This window comes from Pteropus medius, unplaced genomic scaffold (assembly GCF_902729225.1).
Source record: "Pteropus medius unplaced genomic scaffold, Ma_sr-lr_union100, whole genome shotgun sequence".
NCBI classification, from domain to species: domain Eukaryota; kingdom Metazoa; phylum Chordata; class Mammalia; order Chiroptera; family Pteropodidae; genus Pteropus; species Pteropus medius.
This window is the reverse complement of record NW_024344433.1, coordinates 801,226-826,049: the sequence shown is the minus strand read 5'-3', so window position 1 is coordinate 826,049 and position 24,824 is coordinate 801,226. Positions and strand designations below refer to the sequence as shown.

The 24,824-nt window shown below is 43.4% G+C and overlaps 1 protein-coding gene across 1 annotated transcript in view; it reads left to right on the top strand.

Annotated features, from left to right (window-relative positions):
* VWA3B (von Willebrand factor A domain containing 3B) overlaps window positions 1–24,318 on the top strand; it is a 134,488-nt gene extending 110,170 nt beyond the window's left edge. Inside the window, 8 exon segments of the mRNA XM_039872637.1 lie at window positions 742–946; window positions 11,414–11,525; window positions 16,948–17,072; window positions 18,102–18,239; window positions 20,335–20,435; window positions 23,205–23,442; window positions 23,532–23,640; window positions 23,643–24,318. Coding sequence (XP_039728571.1) covers window positions 742–946; window positions 11,414–11,525; window positions 16,948–17,072; window positions 18,102–18,239; window positions 20,335–20,435; window positions 23,205–23,442; window positions 23,532–23,640; window positions 23,643–23,716 — 1,102 coding nt within the window. The 3' untranslated portion in view covers window positions 23,717–24,318.
* Window positions 24,319–24,824: the final 506 nt, after the last annotated feature.

The following is a 24,824-nucleotide window of genomic DNA, read 5'->3' as shown; positions in this document are numbered from 1 at the left end:
AGTGACACTTTCAGCAATAACAGAACGATAATTTTGAAATGCCTGCTCTTTCTCCCTACCCCACCCTCCTTTCTCTCTCTGTCCAAGAGTGTCTGACTCTGTAGTAGCTAGGACTGGAAATAGAATCTAGGACCTGGGCTGTCATACCACCCTGGAGCCCCATGGCCTGTTCATCATCTTGTAGAAAGTTCAGCTTCTGTTCTTTATGTACCAAAACAATGCCACCAGAAAGTTTAGGTTTAAAAGGAGAGGAGATCAAAATAACAAAAATGAGGTAGTGGAAGAATGACTGCAGTGAGGCAAATAAATATTTGGGCTTTGTTTTGTTTTGCCTTCCTTGATTTTGTTTTCCAGAGTCACCGCTAGGGATAGTTGTATGAAATTTCTTTGAAGCTCAGGTTTGGTTCTGCCAAAGGTTAGACTTAAGGAGAAAGGAATGGGTTCCAGATATGCCAGAAGAAGTTGTTGAAAAAATGTCATGTGTATCAAATGTCTTTAAAATCAGATAATTAAATTAGGTAATAGAAGTGTCTATCATAATTTACAGAGATGGTTATTTTTAACCTATGAAAGCCACTAAAGTCCCCAGACACCCGAAGGTGTGGCTGTGATTCTGTCAGCTGATATCCGACATCTGCTTTGACAGATGTTTCCCTGGGGAGGGTTTACCGAGAAACCATCTTTCCATATTTTTTCTATTATGGTCACTTTCTTTGTTTTTTGTTTCAATTTTTTTTTTAGGCTAGATGCAAACAAACCAATGCGGTACTTGGAAAACAAGGCAGCTTTAAACAAGGCATTAGAACGGTTGAATTGGCCCATTTCACTGAAAGAGCTGTCGATGCTGGAGAATGAAATCCTAGCTGGGAAAATGTACGTACAGCAGGCCATGGAACTCCAGGAGGCTGCCAAGAAGGAGAATTATATGAGCAGGGCACTAGGAGAGGTGGGTACCGTGGAGGTGTCTGTGTTTCCTCCCTCCCTCCTGTTCCAAGTCCGTGCCATCCCTGGTCCAGCCTGCCCCTCTCTCCCCTACCCCCACTACTCTGAGTTATAAGAGTTAGCACCAACCTAGTTAGGATCCAAGAACTTCTTTCAACAGAAAGGAAATGCCATTTGATTTTACTCTGGCCTTATTTTTTAAACAATACATCTTTTAACTGTAAAATAAAACCAAATGGAAGTATAATGTCATGATTAAAAGCCTAGACTTTGATATAAGCCAGACCAAGGTCCATTCTCAAATCTGCCACCTAATCCTTGCGTGATCTTAGCCAGTTACTCTGTCTCTCTAAACCTTAGGGTTTTTACCTATAAAATAGTATTGATAGTATTTGCCTCAAGGGTTGTTATGAAAATAAAATGAACATTTAAAGAACTTAGTATCGAAAACCTCCTATAAATGTTAGCAATTATTAATAAAACAAACCTTATACAAAGAAAAAATAATTTATTATATGATTGCCTTATTATTTATTACCATTTTAGATCATTTACTTCAAGGTTTATTTTCCTCATATATATTTTATACATAGATGCAGTCAGCGTGTCCATAATCATTTCATATTCTGCTTTTTAATTTAGCATTATTTCGTATACTTTCTCTGTGTTTTTACCAAATCATGAAGTTGATATTTTTTATGGTTACATAACATTCCAAGGTGTGTATATATCCTGATTTATTTAACTCTTAACTGAATATTGGATGTTTGGATTATTTTCCAATTTTCTGCTCTTTCACATTATGTTTTAATGACTTCTGTGGTGTATATAGTTTAACTATTTTGTTAGGATAAATTCTTAGGAGTGGGATCGTTGGATCAAAGGGCATATACATTTTGGGGCTCGAAATATTTGTTGCCAGGATAGCACCCCCTGACTACAGTTTGGTGTGTGTAGACCTGGAGTAGTTCATCTAAAATCTTACTGAATTCTATATAATTTTCATATATCCACCATATGGCAGTCTAATAAATATACCCCAAAACTGATCTTTGAGATTTATTGTTTTGGTTTCAGTCTTTGCTAAGCAATAGTGGCTTTGCCTGGTTTTGATTCTATATTTGCTGTTCTGTGTTTTGTTTTGTTTTTAATTTTACTTTTCCCCTGCAAATGGCATTTGTTTTCCTTCAGTTTAGAAAACTATTTCTTTTGTGCAGAATGCAAAATTTTTATCTATTTATTTTTATCTTGGGGGTTATATTTATTTTATTTGCTTTTGGATATATATATTTGTTTGTTTTTATTCAAACCAAGTGATTTCCTCAAAGAATTGTTCAGTATTTTCTCGGGAGGAGACATATGTCTCATGCCTCCCAATATGTGGTCTTCCTCACCTAGAGGGCCCCATGGGCACCTGAGAATCAAGAAGACCAAAAGTGAATTAACTCCATCTCCCTGAAAATCAGCTCTTCCTTCCATTATGCCTCTTCCTCTCTGTTCTTTCATTTGTTTATTGAAATATTTCTGAGTTTCTATGAGGTGCTGAACACTATTCCAGGCACTAGAAGTACCTAAACACAGGCACTAAGTCCCACCCTTATTCCATTTGAGGGGACAGACCACTGCAAGTCCCAAATGATGGACTTTCCCATGTTAAACTATTGAGACACCACTGCCCAGCAGCAGAATTTCTAGCATTATTCCTTATCTAGACTTTATATTAAATTTTAAAATGGGAAGTGATGGTAATGGAGTGAAAAGAAGCCACCTGTGATAGTATGTTTCACCAAATTTATCTAGAATTGTGGTAATCAAAAGCTCATTGATTATGGGCCCTGAATCAATTGTTCTATATCTTTATTTCCTTTATCCACAGAGTAGGAATAAATGTAATTTCCATAATTTCTTCATTCAAAAGTATTCATTCACTCCCTACCATGGATCAGCTTCTGTGCTTGGCACAGGTGGGCTCAGGCAGTGAATAGACCACCTCGTTCTCTCTCTCCTTGGGGCCCCCCAGGGTGACACTATGCATTGGACATGAAACAGGGCTTGTTAACTGCACTGAAGACATAGGCCCATCCTAGTGGAGGAGACGTATTGGAATAGAATGTAACCTCCATGAGAAGTGAGGTTGTCTGGCCTTATTTGTAGCTGTATCTATAACACTGAGAATGATGCCTGGCACACAGTGGGCACTGGACAAATATTTATTGAATAAACGAAGCCCAGATCCTCATAGGAGAATATCATAAATATGACAGTGGGGGTATATCCATAGAACAACTGGAAAATGGGAAAAAGTGAGTGGTTATGGCCGGGAGTTGGGGAGAGCTTCACAGAGGGGATAATTAAATTTGGTGTGGAATGAGGTGTAGGAATAAGGGAATTGGGGTGTGAGAAATGTTCTCAGTAAAAGAAACAGCCTCTGCAAAGGCAGGGAGGTGGGAAGGACATGGCATGTTCTCCCAGGGCATGGCCGGAGACAAGACGGGAAGGAAAGATGGTGCCAGAACACGAGGAACTCACAGTCTCTCCTAGGACAGGAACTCTTGCCTGTAGGAAATGGAGAGACAAGGAGTAGAAGATGTTAACAAGTTTGGGTCTTGGAAAAATTATTTTGGCAGCAAAATGAGGCTCATGTGGAAGGGAAAGACCAAAACCAGGTACAGCACTCCACTGAGGGGTATGGACTCCTTGAGCCAAGCCAGAACCATGAGCAGGGAACAGGGAACAGAGACATGAGTTGGTGGAAAGTGACCGTGTGGGATGAGCCAGAGGGTAAAGTGGAGGATACCCATAGACTTCCTATATTGGACAGCTGGGGAGACTGAGGCACTGTCAACCACTTCCAGATGGCCTCTGTTTCTTAGGGACACAGGCCTTCCCTGCACAGCCCATCTAAACCCCTGGCATCCTCTAACCTCTTACCACAGTTCATTTTCTTCGTGGCATATTGCATGCCCTGACAGTACGCATGTGTTTGTTAGTGATCTGTCCCCACTGCTGGAATCGGGGTGGGACTTGGTCCATTGTGTTCTAGGACTTGGTCCATTGTGTTCTAGGTGGGACTTGGCCCAGTGCCTAGAAGATTGCTTGGCATCTTGTAGGCATTCATAACTATTTGAATTAACAAATGAAAACATAGACCAGAGGAAGAGTATATTTTCAGGGAAAGATAAGTTAGGTCCTCTTGATACTTAGATGTTCCTGGGGCCTTCAGACAAGACAGCACATGTTTGGGGCTCAGGAGATAGGTCTGAAGGTCACTGAGGGGCTGAAAGAAGAGGAGCAGACAGTGGAGGAATGGAGGCAGGGAAGCGAGAGGAGCAGGTGGCCCAAAGTAGGGAGGTGCGAAGTGAGAGCCCGGGGTCTGGAGGCAGAAAGACCTGAATGCAGGTCTCAGCACTGCCACTTTCTAGCTGTGTGACCTTAGCCAGGCCCTCTAAGTCTAGTTTTATCACCTTTAAAATAGAAAAATCCAAGTACCAACCAAAAAACTGGTTGCAAGACAATGCACATAATGTGCATAGTACAGAGTGCCAGCACTGAATGCTTAGTGGTAAATGCACTCTACATATATTATCCATTATTGCTCTTCCCATTATTAAAGTAATTGCTGAGGAATCTTGAAAAATCATACAGAATGATGTCTGAAAGCCATCTGATTTGGCAAGGGGGAGATCACTGGCGTTCTTAGCCAGAATAATTTCAGTGGCAGTGTGGGAGCAAAGGAGCAGAAGCCAGTTTATAGTGTGTGGAGGGGTGGGAAGAAGTCAAGAAAGTAAAGTGAAGATTTTTGTTTCAAATTCTTCATAGGGAAGGAAAGGAGAAAGCGAGATGTTGAGAACTTGAACCAGAGTGAGAGGAGACGTTTAGTTAGTATAATGACATTGATGAGCCCACTGCTGCCCCGCTTCTTGGTCAGGGTGCCTTGTCCCTACACAGGTGTCCAAAGCTCCCACTGTGTGTTTGAGGAAGTGTCCATGTGCCCAGGACAATTGTCTATGGGTAATGAATCGGGGGAGGGGCTCATACTTGGCTGCTTATCTTCAGAGCTCTTTCCAGTCTTTTAATGCCCCTCAGCAATGGAAGATTTTATATACAGTTTTTTTTTTAATTACATTTGTCCTTACCATGGGTGATGTATTCTGAAATAATTTTATTCCATTTTTATCACGCCCCACTAATTGATTTTATGACCTACTAACAGGTCTTGACCAGTGTGAAAAACACCAGTTGGGACCAAAGCTCAAGGTTGCAAGGCCTTGTGAGGTCCCAGAGTGAAAATTCATCATAGATGCAAGTCATTTTTACTGATTTGTATATAAATATAGTCCCATTTTAAATCCTTTTAGCAAAGGCTAAGGATTTCGATCAATGATTATAAATTGAAGAGGACCAGCCTTCCATTATGAAAACCCCCTAGAGTTTAGCAAAAGGTGATCAAAGTTTGTTGGAGTGAGACCATGCAATGAAAAGAAAGTCTGAAATTCTAAATTCCCCTTGAAAACTCCTTCACTAGCACCCTTCTTGTTGCCATGGTTGCAAATTTCACCCTCAACAGCCAGCCCTGAGCCCTGGGGAGCTGTGCTGTGTGGAAATCACTAGAGGGCATCTGAATGATAAGTAACCAGGGGTCCTAGGGACACAAAGCGTGGGGAGACAAGTACCCCATCTTCCCTCCTGCCGCCCTCTGACCCCATGCCTCCCATCGACTCACCCTATCTGGATGCAGGCCTGCAAGGGAAATAGGGTGGTGTCATCCTTGGAGTCAATCTCTTGGAAAATAGGGCAAGGCAGGGCAGGGCAGGGCAGGGTAGAGAATGGATTTAGAAGCAGGTGGGTGGACCAGAGTAAACAACTCAGAGATCTCTTGAAAAGATTTCTTAAGGCTCAGCATTTATTTTTAAGACATAGCCTGTGTGAGATATTCGTATCCAGCTATGGTGCACAACTGGTGAGGTCCACACTCCAGGCAATGACCCAAAAGTGGGTCCGGGTGTGGCTTTTGTTCCTCTCTAGAGTAGTGGCATATGGATAACCATTTCAGTAACATCCTAACTACAGATCTCAAAGCTGTGGTAATTTTCAGGTCTAAATATTTAAAACATTTCAAATTTTTCTCACTTTGATTTTTCCCTAAAAGAGCAAGGAAGGACTATTCCCCGAAGTATTACAAGTTTGCTCTTCAAGGTAGAGAATTTATTCAGCATCTGATGTGTGTTTATTAGGGCTTTTGTTGCTAACACACACACACACACACACACACACACACACACACACACACACACACACACACACGTATCTTCTCACTGAAGCCCTTCGAGTTGACGATTTTACTCTCAGAGTGGCCAGCTCTCCTCACAGCCCTGTACTACATGGTGGAGGGGATGAGAGGGCTGTTTTCTAGGTCAAGGCTTCATCCTGTCTTCCTGTCATGGTGTCCTGTGCTTCCTAAGGAGCCACTCACACAGCACAGAAGCAGGGACCAGGGGCAAGAGAGAACAGCTTACCCAGTTGGTGATCTGCTCAGGAAGCACCCCCCCCCCAGAGGGAAATGGAAACTGCACAGAATTTTTGGGATGTGTTTCTCATGCTGTGTTTTCTAAAGTTATTCTATTCTCTGAGGTGGAAGGGAAAAACAACTCCACAGACGCACTCCCCTTCACCCCTCTGGATCTTAAAGCAAGGCTAAGTGCCCAAGACTACTTAAAACAGATGGTAATTCTCTCTGTACATCCTCCTGGCAGCAGCCGCCCCCTTAAGCCTTGGCCTCACGTGCGATATCCTCAGGGTCCTTGTGACCCGAGTGTTGACTCGCTGTGCTTGTGAAAGGTCTTACAAGGAGACAGCTCCCTCTTCAAAAGGGCAGGGCTGACACAGAAAATTCTACTTAGAACTTTACTCCTTTGGCGTAGTGGCTTGCCTCCTGTTACCAAAGCCTTCCACTATTTTCCCCTGGGTCATCACTGCAGGGAGTAGAGGGGCCGGGCAGGAGACTGCCACTCCTGATATACATTGTCCTGTGAGGTCTTTTTTTCATTCTCTCTCTACCTCTCCCATAACAAAGAAAGAAAGAAAGAAAGAGAGAGAGAGAGAGAGAGAGAGAGAGAGAGAGAGAGAGGGAGAGAGAAAGAAAGAGAGAAAGAAAGAGAGAAAGGAAGAGAAATAAAGAAAGAGAGAAAGAAAAAGGCTGCAGGCCATAGATATTCTGGGAGTGGAGGAAACACCTCTAAAGCTGAATGAGAGGAGAGAGAGTGAAGGTCAGGAAACCTCTGGGCTGGCCCTGTCCTCCTCTCCAGGGTTTTAAAGGGAGTTGCATTATTCACAGACAGTGTGAAATGTTCTGGTCTCATAATTAGGAGTCCTAGAGAGAAGAGAAGACAAACCATGCCTGACACAACATGTATCATCTTTGAGCTCTATTGGCTTTGAGGACCAAACGTGGACAGAGAAGCACATTAGAGCTGCTGTGTGGCAGCAGTTCAGTGATTTGGGGCAGGGAAAAAATATTTAGTAGTGGTTTTATAACAAGATTTTGAGCCAAAGACTAGTTCTAGTTAAATCCTAGAAATACATTCTGTACCTGATGTAGAAGTATGTTGTTTGTTAAATGGAAACAAATTTTAAAGCATCAGACATTTAGTAAGTTCACTATCCTCACTGGTGCAAACTAGAAAGCATGACCTTGAAACTAAGAAATGAAATGAAAGGAGGGTGGCACCATTTTGGATACTGCTCTACATCACCTGGTAATTGAATCTGGCAAAGAAGTGAATTAGATTCTCTGGATTTTGGAGACAAGGCAATATCAAATTACCCAGCAGACAGCATCCCGACTGCTGGCATCAGCGCCCATTGGCTTCCTCCGTGAAAGTGGCTTGCAGCTGCTCTTATGCCCCAAGCCTGCAGATCTGTGGACTTACCGATTTACAGCTGGCATTTCTTATTCTCACTCTCCATCCCCTCTGACTCTCATCCTCTGTGGATTTCTTTTTAAAACTCGATGACACTCGTGTGTTTTGCGTGTGTATAGGTAAGGCGTGTCAGAAAAGGAATGGGGCTAGGGACTGGCTTTAAAGTCTTTGGCAAGATTTGGAAAGTATGGGATATCATCTTTTTGGAAAGGTGTCAGCATTGTGGCTGGAGGGATGGCGTGTCCAGCTTCCCTGATCAATGTCCTTCCATTTGGGAAGCCAACGCTCTGTTTCTGTGGAATGAACTGTTGTGTTAAAGCCAGCCCTGCAGGTTCGTTTTGCCATGGCCCTTCTGCCTTAGTGTGGTGTGGCCGAATTGATAGTAGCCAGGCTGAATCACCGAGTGTACAGCAAATGGTCCTTCCACAAGGCTACATGTTGTGGAGACAACCGGAAATGGATTGTTGCCAATAGTAATAACAGTTGCAAACAAAAGCAGAGTAAATGTGAGTCACCTGTGCAAAGCCCTTAGTATCTGCAGTGGTCTTTTCAGGTGAACTCATAGGTATATGAATGATTTCAGGGCCAGGGGATGATGCTTTGCAGCCATTTTGAAAGTGTTTTCTTAGGTGGCATTTTCAGTGTGTTAAAAATGAACACAGAGCTCTCTATATTGCTACCATTCATTCTTGTTGCCCACGCAGGGGAGGTCTTTGCAGGATGGGTGGTATTCCTATATCAGATGAATTGGGAAGTGAGTGACAACTGTAGAAAAAAGAACTCTGATGATTTCAGGGAACTGACTTCACAGAATTGTACCTGTGACAATGTAGTAAGCAACCTCATTGGTTAGCTTTGGGCTTGGATATGGAGAGAATCAAATCAATATTTGGAATCTAGAGAGAAAAGGAGGCTAGATAAATAAATTATGTGATTATACTCATTCAGAATTTTGATAAGCAACTTTAAATGTATCTAGGCATAGGTTCAAATAAATGGCTTCTCCGTTACATTGATGAAATCTAAAGGGGAAAAATGCCTTTCTGGAGTCGATGTGGACATCTCTCTGGAAAAACAGGTGGTCATCATCTGGAGGTGGAGAGGCCACCTAGTGCCTTGGTGACCAGCAGCACCTCTAGACACTTGGTCTTTGACATGAACGCTGGTGGCATGAAGCAGGTGGCTTTGGAAGTTAACTTTATGCACAGGTAGCCTTTATGGAAGGTTACCTTTATGTAAAGGCTTTTAAATAACTATTTAATTTGTGATGTTGCAGATTCTCAAGGGTCTGAATTCTACCAGTGATTAGAAACCTTACCTGGATCTGTTGGAAACCTTTATATGAATCCTACCTGACTGTAGGAAATGGCGGTGTGGGCATCTCTTTAAAGTATGATGACGGAAAACTGTGCTACTCGTAGTCACAGTTCTGCCAGTGCATCTCCCTCAAATTGTAAAAACTAAACAAGGTCATCATGCTTGTGCCCTGTTCTTGTAAACACTTGACCTGACAGTTCCTCCAGCAGCACAGAAGGGCCTAGAAGGGCCTAGGTTCTCCGGGACCAAAATATGGATTTAGCAGATATTAGAGATCCTTTTGGCCACCCCCTCTTTTTGTAGACACAGAAACTGAAACCCAAGAAAGTTAAAAGGTCACAGAGCCAGCTGGACAGCACAAGTTCTGTTTCTCCTGTCTCCTGGTACAGGTTCTTCCCTTTGAGGCCGTTCAGACTGCAGCCAGTCATTCTGGATCACCCATGGGATGGCGTGGTTAGGTCCCTCTAAGTGAAAGCCTAGGACAAGCAGTGACATTCCCCACCTACCAGTGACCTTGGCCGTCCTCTCTAACATACTGATTGCATTAGTGAAAACAGAAATTCCATGAGAATGCAGGTGCCTGAGCAAAGTCTGGCAAATGGGAACATCATAAATTAAAGAGTAGTATTGATTTGATGGTTTTGTCCATGGTTGCATAGGCTGAAGATCTGATAATATCCCACAATTCTTTCAAGAGATCCTAACCCCTTAGTTTATTATTTTTTCACTTCTAAGGACTTGGCTCTAAGTTTTTACCTTCCAGGGAATAAACTGTACTCCTGCTTCTTTTCATGAACCCAAAAAGCATCTCTGAACAGATTCAAAAAATAGATGCTGCAACAGAACCCAATTGTATCAGGACGCCTTATAGTGACCCCCTTATTTCCAAAGAAGAGTAATGACCCAAGAGCAAATGGTGTTCAGACCACCTGGAGTTATTTCAGGTTTGACAGTCACTTGCCTCATAGAGACGCCTAAGTGGAGTCCTGTAGATGAACTCATAAAATATGCATTTAATACTTTATTTATGATCTAGCTATAGCACTGCACAAAGGTGACATCAAAATGCATGTGAAAACACCTTATACCGGCTTTGTATCAGGTGAAAAGTGGCTTTTGATAGTCTGTGAAGAGAAGCTGGAGAATGATATTGCTGGACACTCCAAATGGAAGGAGGACTAATTTCTTGGAAAAATCCAAGAATTAATAAATTAATGGTCAAGAAAGAGAAAAAATGAAAAAAATCTAGGAGGGAAAATCCCCACTTTCTGCAATGTAGTGATTTGAAGAAAAAGGCCTGTTTGGTTTACCTTTTAATTTAAGAGTATATCCAGAAGCTTCCATGTTCATTTGCTCATTCAGCCCACCATATGCAAAATATACTGAGTGATTACACAGAGCGAACCAGAAGTCAATGCTGCCTATTTTTACCTTTAAAAAAAATTTATAGAAATATAACTTTTTACCATAAAATTCATGTTTCAATTCACTGATTTTTAGTGAAACTGACAGAGCTGTCAGCCACACCACAGTCTAGTTTCAGCACATTTCTATCACCCTGAAAAGATCCGTCATGCCCATTTGCAGCCAATCTCTGTCACCTCAGGTAACCACTGATCAATATCTGTATATGAATTTGCCTTTTCTGTGAGTTTCATATATAAATGGCTGAATAATATTCCATTGCATGAAGATACCTTTTTTTCCCCCTGAAATTGCCTGGGGGTAAAGTCTTCTCAGAGAGATTATAACTGAGCTGGGCTTTGAAGGGGTTATTTGGACCAGGAAGGATGTTGCTCATTTTAAAAAATATTTTCTCTCTATGCTTTGCAGATTGGATAATTCTGTTGATTTGTCTTCCAGTCTCTTGCATTTTTTTTTTTTTTATAGTTTCTATTATTCTGCTGAAAACCTTTTGCCATACATTTTAGGAGTATTTACTTTCATCTCATGGACTATGGTTATAATTGCTGATTTAAAGTCTTTATCTAATTATTACAACACCTGGGTCATCTGTCATCTGAGTATTGTGATCTGTCGATTGCTTTTTACCATGAGAATTGGTCATATTTGCTTGCTTTTTTGTATGCTGCATTTTGGTTATATAATGAATATATTGAGTTTTATGTTGTAAGACTCTAGATCCTGTTTAAATTGTCCGGAAAAGGTTGTACCTGTAATTTTCATTATCTGCATTGACTTTTTCTATCAGTTCTCTGTTTTATCTTTTTTAGCAACAGAAGTTTCAAGGAAATCCAACAAAGAAAACCAGATCAAAAAAATTGGATTACCTTAAAGGCCAGAAGGTTATTGCAAGATGTGATGAAAATGGCTTTTATTTTCCAGGTAGATATTTCATTTTGTGAGATCCTTTGTTAAAGAAGACGATATCGGGAACTGGAGGTTCTCAAACTGTCCTTTCCCTGGAACACTGACTTTTCATAGCTATATTAAGGTACTCCACTTCTAGAATGCAGTGGTGATGGGGTTTCTCCCCATATTTGTGGGGGGAAAATAGCCAGAAAAGATATTTATTTTAATCTCTTCCTTAGTATACAAATTTTACTACACATCTTCTGTGTTCCGTGTGTGTAATACCCCTAAAGTGCTGGTCTGATGTGGTAAGCAAACATGAAAATTCTTGTCTTCATGGAACTTATATCCTAGTGAGGGAGACAGACAAGCGACCAAATAAGGAGGTTGAGAGAGTGAGGGGGAATGTTGCAGTTTTAAATATAGTGGTCCATGAAGAGTTTCTGGGGAAGGGGAACCATGAGTAAGGGCTTACAGGAAGAGAGGCAAGCCATAAGGTCATCCGGGGGAAGCAGAGTGTTCTAAGCAGAGGGGACAGCAGGTCAAAGTGATGAGGCCACAGCGCACGTGACTCCCCAGAGCAAGAGGCCAATGTGGCTGGGCCGGAGAGGTTTGTGTGGGTGTTTCTGGGGCATGAAATCCTGAAGGAACCCGCCAGGCGAGGTTCAAGCAAGAGCTTCGTGAACAGTGAAGATCTAGAGCTGAAGAAAAACACTTTATGTCAGAAACGTAAAATAGATTATGGCTGGAACCTAGAATTAAAAGGAAGGGGAGAAAAGAATAAGGCTCCTCAGAGAGGTAAGTATGGGGCCATCCCTAATGGGTCACGTTAAGAAGTTTGGACTTTTTCAGGGAGCCACATTTAAAACAGGGAGGAACGCCATCACACATAGAGCTTAAAAATATCTCTCACATCACTGCGTGAAGAGTAGCTGTGGAGTGGGTTAAGATGTCATTCAGGTCCCTGGCTGGGCCATGAGGTAGATTGTGGTACCTACCAGAGGTGGTGTGGACAGGAAGATAATGAAGTGTGTCTGGACATAATGAATCTGGGACATGATGCCTTATGTTCATGTCTCAGAATCTCCATCTCCAGACCCAGAGTAGTCATCAGTGAAGATGTAGTCACTGAAATCACAGGCAGGCCTGTGGGGAAAGAGGGTTAGGATACAGTCCAGAGGAAGATCTGCTGGAGAAAGAGATTATACCGCAGAAATATAGCTGCTCTTACATAGGCATTATCTATCAAATACCAGGTACACTTTATTAAATCTTTTTAAATGAGAAAAAATGCTTCAGCAAGAGTTTAGGTTTCCAGCAGGCATATACGTAGGACTGACGACCAGGACATTTCCTTTGAATTTGATAAACATGCTTTGGAGTTGACTGGATAAGAGTAAATATGAATCCAAGCCTGTGAGATATGAGATCCTAGGCTAGGGCGTGAAACTCTCCTTTGCAAGAGTAGGGCCTCAAAACCCAGGGCTCATTTCCCTGGGGCTCAGACTTGCTGACAAGTGATTATAGGAGCCACCCCTGCCTGGTTTTCTGAATTTGAGCCCTGGAGAGGGGTTTGAGGTGAATTTGACAGTTGAATAAAAATGCTGAAAAAGACTGGATTCCAAAGGTCTGGATGAGGCTTGGGGTCAGTTTATTGGCCAGGGTCCCAGAGGAGAGCGAAATGGCTGAGCCTTCAGCACCCACCCCCCGACCCCCCTTTTAATAAAATGCTGAGGCCCTACTGTTGCCAATCTGGAGAGGGAATGGGTTACGCCATGACACATGCAGTACTTGAGACCAGTTCAGCAGTGATTACCGCTCTGGTAATACACAATTAGAGGCAGAGCGCAGATACTCCTGAGAGCTGCATAGAACCTGGCTAGCCGGGATCATGCGTGGGCTCTTGGGTGGCCTTAGCCTTTGTCCCCCTCCCCTAAAGTCAGTACATCTTTTCTTTCATTGAGACTTTTAGCTGTACTGTCATAGAATTATTTTTTTATAAAAAGTAATTTCAAACTTAAGAAGAGTTACAAGAATAATGCAGAGAATTCCTGCATACTCTTAGAGTTACTAATTTTTAACATTTGCCACATTTATTTTTACCACATTTATTGTTCTCTCTTTCTCTCTCTCTCTCTTTCTCCACCTCCACACATACACACACGTTATTTTTTCTGAATTATTTGAGATTAGGTAACATCATCATGCCCCTTTACCTCGTAATACATCAGCCTATTTCTCAAAACAAGGGTATTCTCTTACTATAACCACAATAAAGTTATAAAATTCAGGAAATTTATCATTATTATGCTATTTTTCACCTGTATATTTCCATTTTGTTAATTGTTCCAATAATGGCCTTGATAGCATTTTTTCTCCAGTACAGGGTTCTATCCAGAATGATATAGTGCATTTAGTTAACATGTCTCTTTAATCTAAAATTATTCCCCAGCCTTTCCTATTTCATGATATTGACATTATTTGAGAGTAAGGTCAATTCTTTTATAGAATATTCCTCAGTTTGGATTAGATTAGATTCAGATTATGCATTCCTGGACAGAATGCTACCTAAGTGATGTCATGATGTCACATCCCTCTCAGGACAGATGTCCCATCAGAGACACCGGTCCTCATTAGTGGTATTTAGATCACTTGTCACTGTGTATTACTATTTTCTCCTGGCTTGTTGGTGCCAAAGGCAAGGAAGAAGATGCATTTCAAAACCCTAAGTTATTATGTGTGGGAACACAGTCATTCTCCCTATTGTTCAGTGAGAAGCGGCATTTTACTTTAGGAAACTCATCATGGCGAAAAGTCAGGTTTGTAAGATTTCTGCGTTGCGCCATAGGAACAAGTGACACTGGAAGAAAAGGTGGGGGGTAGGGACTGAATACTTTCTCAGATGTAATGATTTAGGGTCAGGAAACCTACTTGTAAAGAGTTTTCTAATTTACTTGAATTCTGCCTCTTTCCTCTGCTGGCCACATGAAGTTCTCTGAGCCCGTTTCCTTATCTTTCCAAATGGGACTTGACACATTTAAAACCCCCATCAAATTGCCGTGTAGATTAAATATGATAATGTACAGCATACCGTAAAGTGTTAATTACTTGTAAAGAGTTTTCTGTCATCCCTCATGAGAGCCCCTCTTAGGAGATATAACCAGTCCTCTTCCCGGAGTAGAGGGAGCTGCTTGCAGTTTACAGCTTTGACAGCAGTTCGAAGAGGCAAAACCCAGCATGGCGGGCTACAGAGGAAACCTCTGAGACTGAAGGAGAATGAGAATATGATGAACACGTGTAGGCTGACCCTCAGCTGAGTGGGGCAGGTGGAGGAGCTGCTGCTTATGCCTTTTCAGGAGATAGAATTTAAGCTGGCTGTGAATATCAGAAGAGTCTTAACAGCCAGGGGTAAAAACTCCAGTCTGCAGTCTGAGAAATGCCTGTTTGGAACAAAGATTGAAAGCGATGTATCTTTCGCCAAGTGAACTGACCCACACTATCTACTTAGTCTATTTCTCTGGTCCCCTGACCTCTGAGCTTGGGCCAGTTTTGCTAGAGTCTCCACAGGGGCACATTCCCCCTTCCCCCAGCCTGGGGACAGGAGATCCCTCTGGCCAAGGTGGCAAGCAGACTTGTAGCCAAGAAGATGCCCGGGATCACCAAGCCTCCATTAGGAGAAAGACCAGGCAGGTCCCTGGAATAGTTCCCAGCGACATTTCAGAGCCAGGTGACAGGATCTCAGCTCTTGGGGTGAGGACAGAGAAAAGCTGCAGTGTCGGGGAAGCCCAGATTGGAAGCTGACCCTGAGTGGGGATATAGAGATGGTAGCAGCTCCTTCATTAGATGCAGAAGGAGCGGGACAGGCTGAGCCCTAACTGGACAGGCTGCTCATGTCCTGGGTCCTCTAGTTCCCAGAGCATGGCCAGCCACGTGTCAGCACTGTGTCAGCCCAGTGTCAGCACCGTAAGGCTGATTCTAGGTCATGCCGGGAGAAAGCGCACTGATTTCTGGGGGTGGCCAGAGGCCCACATCCACAGAGATTGTATGAAGAAGAAAGGAGAACTAAAAAGAAGTTGTAGTAACAACTCTAGGTCTAATCGCCTAGAGCAGGTTCAGCAGACATTTTCTGTAAAAGGCAGAGAAGATATGCTTCGACTCTGGGGTCATGCAGGCTCTGTCACAGCTGTGCAGCTTGGGCAAATGGCTGGGAAACCGTGTTGCAGGTTTAAGGCTGGATTCTGCTCAGCCCCAAAGGTAGGGTATGAGCGCGGTCACTCAGGCCGTAGGGCTGGCTGGCAGCCCACACCCCGAACCTGACCTGTGGGGTGCGGGATGCAAGGAGCCACCTCCATCAGGGGTGGTTCTTCATTGTTTCCGTAATAGGAATTCTTTCTAAAAAATACTGTTGGTTTTTGTAATTAAACGAGTAAAGTCACTGTACGGTATGAAATGTGTGACTAATGTGTAAAGAATATTTCGAAAACCAAATTGAACATTTCAGTTTGATAAGAAAGCACACACACTGGAAAGCTGTTTTTCACGTGTATGTTTTTTAAAAAAGTTTTCACTTTTTTGGTTCTCTAAAACAAAAGACATAGACTTGAGGTGAAAACCTGCAGCTGTTTCTTAGCAGCATAAAAGAACATGGGACCTTGCCAAGGCTGGCGTGTGAGCTGGGGCGGGTGCCAGGCATTCACACTGTGGGAGCCCAGTGGAGACAGGCACATTTCTCAGAGCGGGGGTCCATGTGCAGCTGTCACTGCCTGGGGAAGTGTCCATGTCAAAACTCCCCCTCATTATTTGTTATCTCGTTTTAATGGAAAAGTACATTTCAGCTGGGCTAAATGACAAACTATGTGAACCTTAAAACAGTATTTTCTTTTCCTGCTGTAATAATATCCTTGAGGAGAACTAAAAGATGAGGAAATGCCTGGCTTCTTTTTCCTTTTCTCCTCTTTTGGTTGTACCTTTCCGGGAAGCGAGGGGATGCGCTCAGCCTAGTTAACTTCTCATCTATTGAATATGAATGAAAAACTGGTGATGGGAGCTCACATTTCCTTTTGACTTTCACAATTTAACAACATCAATTTTCTATATCTAAGTTTTATAGAAAGAAATATGGCTAAAATAAATAGATAAACAGATGATAGGAAGTGTTCAGGAAGCGGCTACTTTTCTAAGAATGACGTTCCCAGTCAGAATGGTTGCTGGTGGCGCAGGACAAGCAAGCTTCTTTGTGTTCCCTGGGCTCAGCAGTGTCCTGGACTGGCGTGCTGCACTTCATCCCTTTGCTTGGTGGGCCCCAGATGCATTGTTTTCTGGTGGAGAAATCAAAGGGCACACTGATCTAAATAGGCAAAGCGTGACAGCTTAGCGCTGCCAACAGGATGGGGCCAACCTAAGGAAACAGACATTGCTTGTCTTTATACTGTATTTTAAATCTGATTCCTTCCAGGGGTTGTGAAGAAGTGTGTGAGCCCCACCCATGCACTAGTGGGCTTCAGGTACGGAGACACCAAGGTCGTGCCCATCTCCTTCATCACGCCTGTGGGGGGCGCCATGCCCTGTCCGCTGCTCCAGGTACCTGCTCTGCCCACCTGTCCCAGGCCCCTTTCATCATTCCCAGTGCTCTGAGAGTGGCATGGCCACCGTTGGGCCCTTCGCTGGGCATCTGGTTGTGCTCCTGCAGAGGGCTTGCATTTGGGTGAGAAGTGGCCCCCCCCCGTCCTCTTACCCCTTGCTGGGTGTCTGCTCACACCCTGTTAAGTAGCTCACACTTCGCTTGTCAATTTACAGACAATAGATGGTCAGGGAAGGGAATTACTGTAGCCGCTAGTGCTCTTGAAACTTTAACCACAAAAGAGTATATTAAACTAGATTTAAAACAAGGGCCGAGGTAGCGCTTTCCTTGACACCAAGGCCAGAGAAGACAGAGGAAGCCTCCCGGGGTTCCACTGCTGTGGTTTCTTGGGTAGAGTGAGCCAGTAGGAAGAGCACTGCATGCACTCATAAGGTGTCTCCTGTTTATCCCGCCTTCCCCAGCCAGACCCAGGGCACATGTCAGTGCACTTTCCCCTGATGGTTAGTCCTTTCCATCTGATGAATGCCCAGAAGCCTCTGCATGACCCTTCCCAAATTCCCTTCCTGCCAGACGCTGTACCTCTGTAACTTTTACCCATGGAGTCCAGCTGTGTTCTTAGAGTCATGTGAAACAGACCTGCTCCTTCCCAGTGTCAGGGTGACAGCCCTTCTGATATATGAGGACACTGTTCATAGCGACCCTTGGCTTCATGTGAAACTCTTCAAGTTCTTTCCACCAGTCTTAGGAGGACCCCCCCTCTCCATTTTGCTGGCTGTCCCCAGGACCCTAGTCAGGTGAGAAAGTCACCTGCTAGAATGGGGCTGGCCCAAACCGATCACAAAATTCCAGATGTGATTCAATGAGCACAAAGAATTTTGGAGCTACTGACTCTGAAAAAAATATGCATTTGAATTTTAACAACAATACTTCATCTTGGGGTGTTTTAAAATGAGCTTATATTAATATTGTTTATAAGATCTGGGATCTGGAAGCAAAATGTTTACTACAAAATATGTTCTCATCTACAGGTGGGAGACTATGTGTTTGCCAAAATAGTGACACCCAATGGATTTGATTTCTATGTCCCTGCCATTGTCATAGCACTTCCAAATCATGATGTGGCCGAAGATAAGTTCTACACAGTTTTGAAGTGTAACAACCGGAGAGTAAGTAGACTTTCATTCAGAAAGGAGTTTCTCGCAAGGCAGGACGTGGCTCCTTTCACGCCCGCCTTCCTTGCAGGCTACGCCAAGCCCTTTCCTGGCACTGCCAGATGACCTGAAGGAATGAGTTCCCTGACTGTACCTACCTCCGCCCAAGTGCATGTGTCTGCTCTGGTTCACAGCCTGCCCACCCTGGCACACAGTCTGCCCTCATTGAGACAGCCATGGCCTCCTAACACCATTTAGTGGCCATTTTGGCTCCCAATCCTCGCTGATGGCTGGGGGCCCACTTGCTTCTTCAGTGCCCTCCCTGTCCTTCCAGTACCACTCTCTCATGTGTCCTTGCTGCTGCTCAGACCCCTCTTGCTTTATGCTCCCCTGCCAGTCTTCCTTAGGTATTTTTCCTAAAAGTTTTAGAAAGTCTTTATCAGTTTACTTGCCTACCTGATATCCATCCCACCCCCCTTCACACACACACACACACACACACACACTTTTTTCATTAACTTCTAGGAAAAGCCCAGCACAGCACAGGCCTGCCCCATGAGCATGGCTTCCAGCCCCATGGGAGCTGCTTCCTGAATGCAGTAGGCTTTTCCAAGTCCCTGGGCTTTAATTCTTCCTGGACCACCCTCCCCATCTTCTCTCCATGAACACTTGTCACCCAAAAGACACTGCCCAATTGTGACTTCCCACTGAGGCCCTCATGGTCCCCTACACACTGGACTGCCCACTTCCCACACTGGCTTCCTCCCCAACCTCCCAACTCCTTAACCGTGGGGATGGTGCGCCATTCATCTTTGTCCCCTCACAGCCCCTGATGAAGACAAAGGTCTCACAATTGCTTTTTAAATTACTTGAATGCATGACATTTCTAATGGAAAGGACATTGCCTTGATGGACCACTTAATATGCCTAGAAAATAGACTGGCAAGAAAAAGCAGCAAATAAAATTATATTAGCTAACTTTATTAAGCACTTACTGTGGGCCACAGGGACTGATGCTATCCGCATCACAAACAATTGAGTGCTTAGAACACTGGGGTGGGAGCTGTTATCATTCTCATTGTCAGACAAGGAGACCAAGGCAGAGAAGTTAAGTCACACAGGGTGAGCCATGGAGCAGGCCTGCGAACCCAGGTGGTCTGGCTGCATCGCCTGTACCCTGACCCCCTGTGTCGGACTGCCTCATATACCGAAGAGACATAGCCAGTCGTTTCTCAACTGTAGCATGAGGTATCCATCAGGGAGGGGGTCACAGTTAATGGATTTGAGGATTAAAGACAAAGACTGAAGGCCACCAGCTCCAGTGGGGCCAGGAATACTGGTTCCATTCTGAAAGAGCAAGCAGGAGAAAGGAAAAGCCCTGAGAGGAAATGGACTTTCCTGGAGCTGTTTGGGTGGCAGTAGAGATGGTCTGGAGGGGCAGCAGAAGGGGAGGCCCTGTGGTGCTGCTCTGGAGATAACTACCTGCAAGAGAGGGGAAAGCAAATCAAGAGATGATTAAAGAGACATCCCTGGGCATGTCCTCAGGGTGGGGAGAGATGAAGCAGTTGACCTAGGATCCCAGAGCAAGAGCCCAGGAAGGACCTTGGAATCCACCCACAGGACTGTGGGGCCCTGGAGACCAGAGTGGCATGGTGCAGGGGGTGGATGCTGAAGACAGTTCTGATGGAGATGCTGGGAGACTCGTAGGGCTGAAGGTGGGGCGTTCAGCAAGAGGCGGTGGTGCTAGCTTATAAGTCCAGTAAAGAGATTGCCAAGCTGAAGTAAAGACAGGAACGTGGTTATATAAAAGAATGTGCGTGTGTGTATGTGTGTGTGTGTGTGCGTACCTGTACGCATACTCCCTGCTTCTTATGTGGATGGACTTGGCAAATGATCCAGGATGTGGAGAAGTGACAGAGAGGACTCAACAATGACTTTTATTCAACATGTAATTATCAAGCAGGCTGTACATTTAAATTGCACTCTGAAGTATCACCCTGAGTGGGATAATGCTTAGTAGCTATTATGAATGGTTGAGCTAGAATAAAATTACATCTGAATTGTGGATACATCTGATTTAAATTGAGTGAACGCTTTGGTATTATTACAGGAATTTTGCCCTCGGAGTGCACTTATTAAGATCAGCCAGAACAAGTATGCTCTCTCTTGCTCTCATATAAAGTCACCCCCAGTCCAGGAGGATCCAAAAGTGTAAGTGGCTCCCCCTTCTCATTTCCCGAATTATATTTATATTTTTGCACCTAGAATCAGTTTCTGAGTTGAGATCCATTCCTACTTAAAATGTAGTTCTGTGATTATTCTTCCTTCAGTGTCACACCTTTTACCTACCGGTTATTTGTCTATCTTAGGGGCCCCCAATCCCCAGGCCTCGGACTGGTACCAGTACGTGGCCTGTTAGGAACCAGGCCTCACAGCAGGAAGTGAGCAGTGGGGCTAACGAGTGAAGCTTCATCTGTATTTGCAACCACTCCCAGCGCTAGCATCACTGCCTCAGCTCCACCTCAGATCCTCAGGCATTAGATTCTCATAGGAACACTAGTCCCTTATGCCCAAAAGGTTGGGGACCATTGGTATCTGGTTCTAATCTCAAATCCAGCATTAGTTTACTGACCTTTCAGAGAAGCATTCACCCCTGTCATGAATCTGAAGAAATTATTCCCTTTTTATTTGTTATGATTCAAGGTCTTCTAATGAAGTCCAACTATGAAACAATTAGTTGCAGTTGAGAACAATCACCTGTATGCCTCTCCCCTTGGGGGTCAAGAGTGGAGCTCTGGCCCTGGCTGGACTCTCTGCCTCACTTTTTGGGTGCTTTTAGTAAACCTGAAAAACTCTACTTCCCATTCTTCCTTCTTTGTTGCTCTTCTTTCTGAGAGGTTATAGGTTAGAAACTGGACTGCGATCAGTCCTAATACATGGGAAACAGAAAACCTTCAATGAGGAAATGCTGTGTGTCAACTTAGTCTACTCTGGAGGGGGGCTATCTGAGGGGCTTGGCAGTAGCGTGGTACGTAAGACTAGGTTTCAGAGGACAGGCTTAGTGAGTACAGCTTTATAATGTGAGTTCAAGACAGGTCTCTGAGAACCTGGCCTCACAGAACTTACACATCTACACAGGCCCTGGCCTTAGATTTAAAGATAATTTTGTGGCTTCCTAGGAAGCCTTTTTCCAATGATACTGCTATTGATCAGGCTATTTTTTTTTATTATGGTAAAAGATACATAACAGAAAGTTTATCGTTTTAACTGTTTTTAAGCATACAGTTCAGTACATTCATATTATTGTGCAGCCAAAATCATTATTCATCTCTAGAACATTTTCACCATTCCGCTCTGAAATTGTCCCCACTGAACACTAACTCCCCCTCCCCCAGTCCCTGTCAACCACTATTCTACTTTCAATCTCTATGCATTTGATGTTCTAAGTACCTCATATAAGTGGAATCACACAGTATTTGTCTTTTTGTGACTGGCTTATTTCACTCAGCATAATGTCCTCACAGTTTAACTGTGTTATAGCAAATGCCAGACTGCCTTCCTTTTTAAAAAGCTGACAATATTCCATTGTATATGTGTACCATATTTTGTTTATTCACTTACCGTCAATGAACACTTGGGCTGCTTTCATCTTTTGGCAGTTGTAAATAATGCCGCTATGAACGTGGGTCTACAGAGAACCATTTGAGTCCCTGCTTTCATTCTTGTGCGTACATGCCCACAAGTGGAATTACTGGATCATGTGGTGATTCTATTTATAATATTTTGAGGAAGTACCATACTGTTTTCCACAGCAGCTGCACCTTTTTACATTCCCATCAACAGTGCTCAAAGTTCCAATTTCTCTACATCCTTGCCAACATTTGTTATTTTTTTGTTATTTTTTTCTCCTTTTTTTTTTATTAGTTATATTAATGAGTGTGAAATGGTCAGGCCAATTTTTTAATCTTTCTTGGAAATTACCACCTGACTCTCTGAGCCAGTCTTTGAAAAGTATCATATGTGGTAAATCTCGATATATTAGAAATAGAATATTTCTAAATATTCTATTTAGAAATAGCTAAAAAATATTTTCCCATTCTCTTAATTTTTTCTTGACAATTTCCAAAAGATCTGAAGCAGCCATGGTCAAGTTATTCAGATTGAAGGCTGGGTGATCAAGGTGGCAGATACTGATTATGGGGACAAAATACAGTTTAACACCAGGTAGCTTGGTGTCCTTAACTTACCCTGAAAGCTCTGAAAAAGGCAAGTTCCTAGATGGTGTGCTGTGATGGCATGCTGGAATGAAGTCAAGGTGTTCCCAGGACACCTTTGGAGGACAACATTTCTGGATAAATAAATTGTCCAGTATAGTTTTGTTTTCTTTTTTTGGGGGGGGATACCCTTTTACCAACATCTCTCCATTTTCCATCCCCAGCTCCCAGCCCCTGGCAACCACCATTCTCCTCTGTGTCTATGAGTTTGACTTATTTTAGGTTTCACATATGAGTGAAATCATATAGTATTTGTCTTTCTATCTGACATATTTTACTTAGCATAATACCCTCAAGGTCCATCCAGTATTATCCCAAATGGCAAGATTTCCTTATTCTTTACTGCTAAATTATATTCATCACATTTTCTTCTTCTATCCATCCATCGATGGACACTGAGATTGTTTCCATATCTTGGCTATTGTGAATAATGCTGCAATGAACACAGGGGTGCAGATATCTCTTTAATATAGTGATTTCATTTCTTGTGGATAAATATCTAGAATTATGGTACTTCTGTTTTAAATTTTTTGAGGACCCTCCATATTGTCTTCTATAGCGCCTGTACCAATTTACGTGCCCACCAGAAGTGCATGAGGGCTCCCCTATCACTACATCCTTGACAGTGCTTATTATCTCTTGGCTTGGATATCTCTGTAGATATAGCCACTGTCTGGCCCAGGGTGACCCTAATTTCTCCCTCTAGGGTGGACGTAGACAAGAACTCAGCTCTCCTAACATGGCCCATCAAAGGAGCTGACACTGCAGATTTACAGGAGCTGAGGCAAGAGAACCCTAGAAGGAAGAAAAAGAAATCTGCCAAGAGGCTGCCTCTGCAGGAGGTGGTGTCCTCGGACTCAGAAGATCCTTCCCATGACAACAGGTCCCAAGACTCCTACCCCAAGAGACACCCCAAGCCCAGGGTGGGAGGGGGACAATATCATTGATCTCCGGAACACCTTGAAATCTCTCTCAAGAGTATTGCCCATGAGAGCACTCCCCAGTTTCTGGGCCACCTTAAGTCCCAATATAGCAAAAACTCTTAACACCCTTAAATAATGCTGACATCCACTTCCCCAGAGAAGGTCCCCTGCTGGAGGTCTGGGAGGCAGCTAGCCACACCACTGCTGCCACACCTCCACCTGAGCAGCCCCACCTTGCACTCATAGAGCCACCCACAGCAGCAAAGGGCTGAGGATCGTTGCCAGGAAACCTTAAAGAAGTCTAGTGGCAGCTCTGTGTAAGAGAGCCAGCGTTCCCCCAGGGCTGCCCAGACCTCAGCCCTCCGACACTGTGGACCCTGCCCCTCTGCTGAGGTAAGGCTGCCCACCTTCGTTCTGCCCCTGCCCACCCTGTCTAACAAAGGTAGACTGCCCTGCCACCCCCACCTGGATCTCCTGCCTGTTTGAGCTCTTGGTTTTGTCTTTCCCCGACCCTTCTTTATCCTGTTCTTTCCCATCCTCACAGAACTGTGCTCAATCTTCTGGTAGATTCTCCACATCCAGAAGTTCCATCTGACAGGTTACTGTCATAAGATTTTCAAATTTTTTGGAAGTCAGTTATAATCACAAGCCTGAAGTCTCGTTTTAAGTCGATTATCTCATATGAATTAGGGATTTTGTCACTTAGTGTTAGGACTGAAATTGAGCCCTATGAACTTGTAGGAGAACTACAAGACTAAATATACCCTATTTTACTGTTAATCAGGAAATTTTTATTGAGCCCTTCCTAATTATTTTTGTCTGTAGTCTGTTGTAGGTACCTCTAATTGAGCACAGAGCCAGAATAAAAACTCTTACATTGGAAACATTTCAAAATTATTGGGTTGTTTGTTTCTATTTTCTTTGAACACATTTTTGCAATAGCATATAAAAGTATTCACTTCTGTTCATTAATTTATTTAATTAGCTTTATTAATTTCAAAAATGAAATAGCTCTCCCAAATTCTCCTCTTTTAGTCAATACTAGCTTTGGAGCTAGATAATAATAGGGTACAGATTATTAATAAGAAAACTATTGGTTGTTTTTCGCAAACAGGAAAGTTAGGGCAGTGTTCCAATACTGTGAAAATTTATAACCTAATTAAAAGCGATGCTCACACTCCTGAAAGCTAGGGTTAAAAGGAGGAAAGTACTTCTCAAAATGTAGAAGAAGCAGGGGCATGAGTTCAGCATCAGACTGAGGCAGTCGGGTAGTGAGAACGGACCAAGGAGTGAGGAAATCACCTAGAACAAGGCGGAGGCAGTGCGGGCGGCAGGCAACCACCCAAGGCCCAGAGTTTCTCAAAGACAGGAAGGCTCGGAAGCAGCCTCCTGGGTTTGGTCTG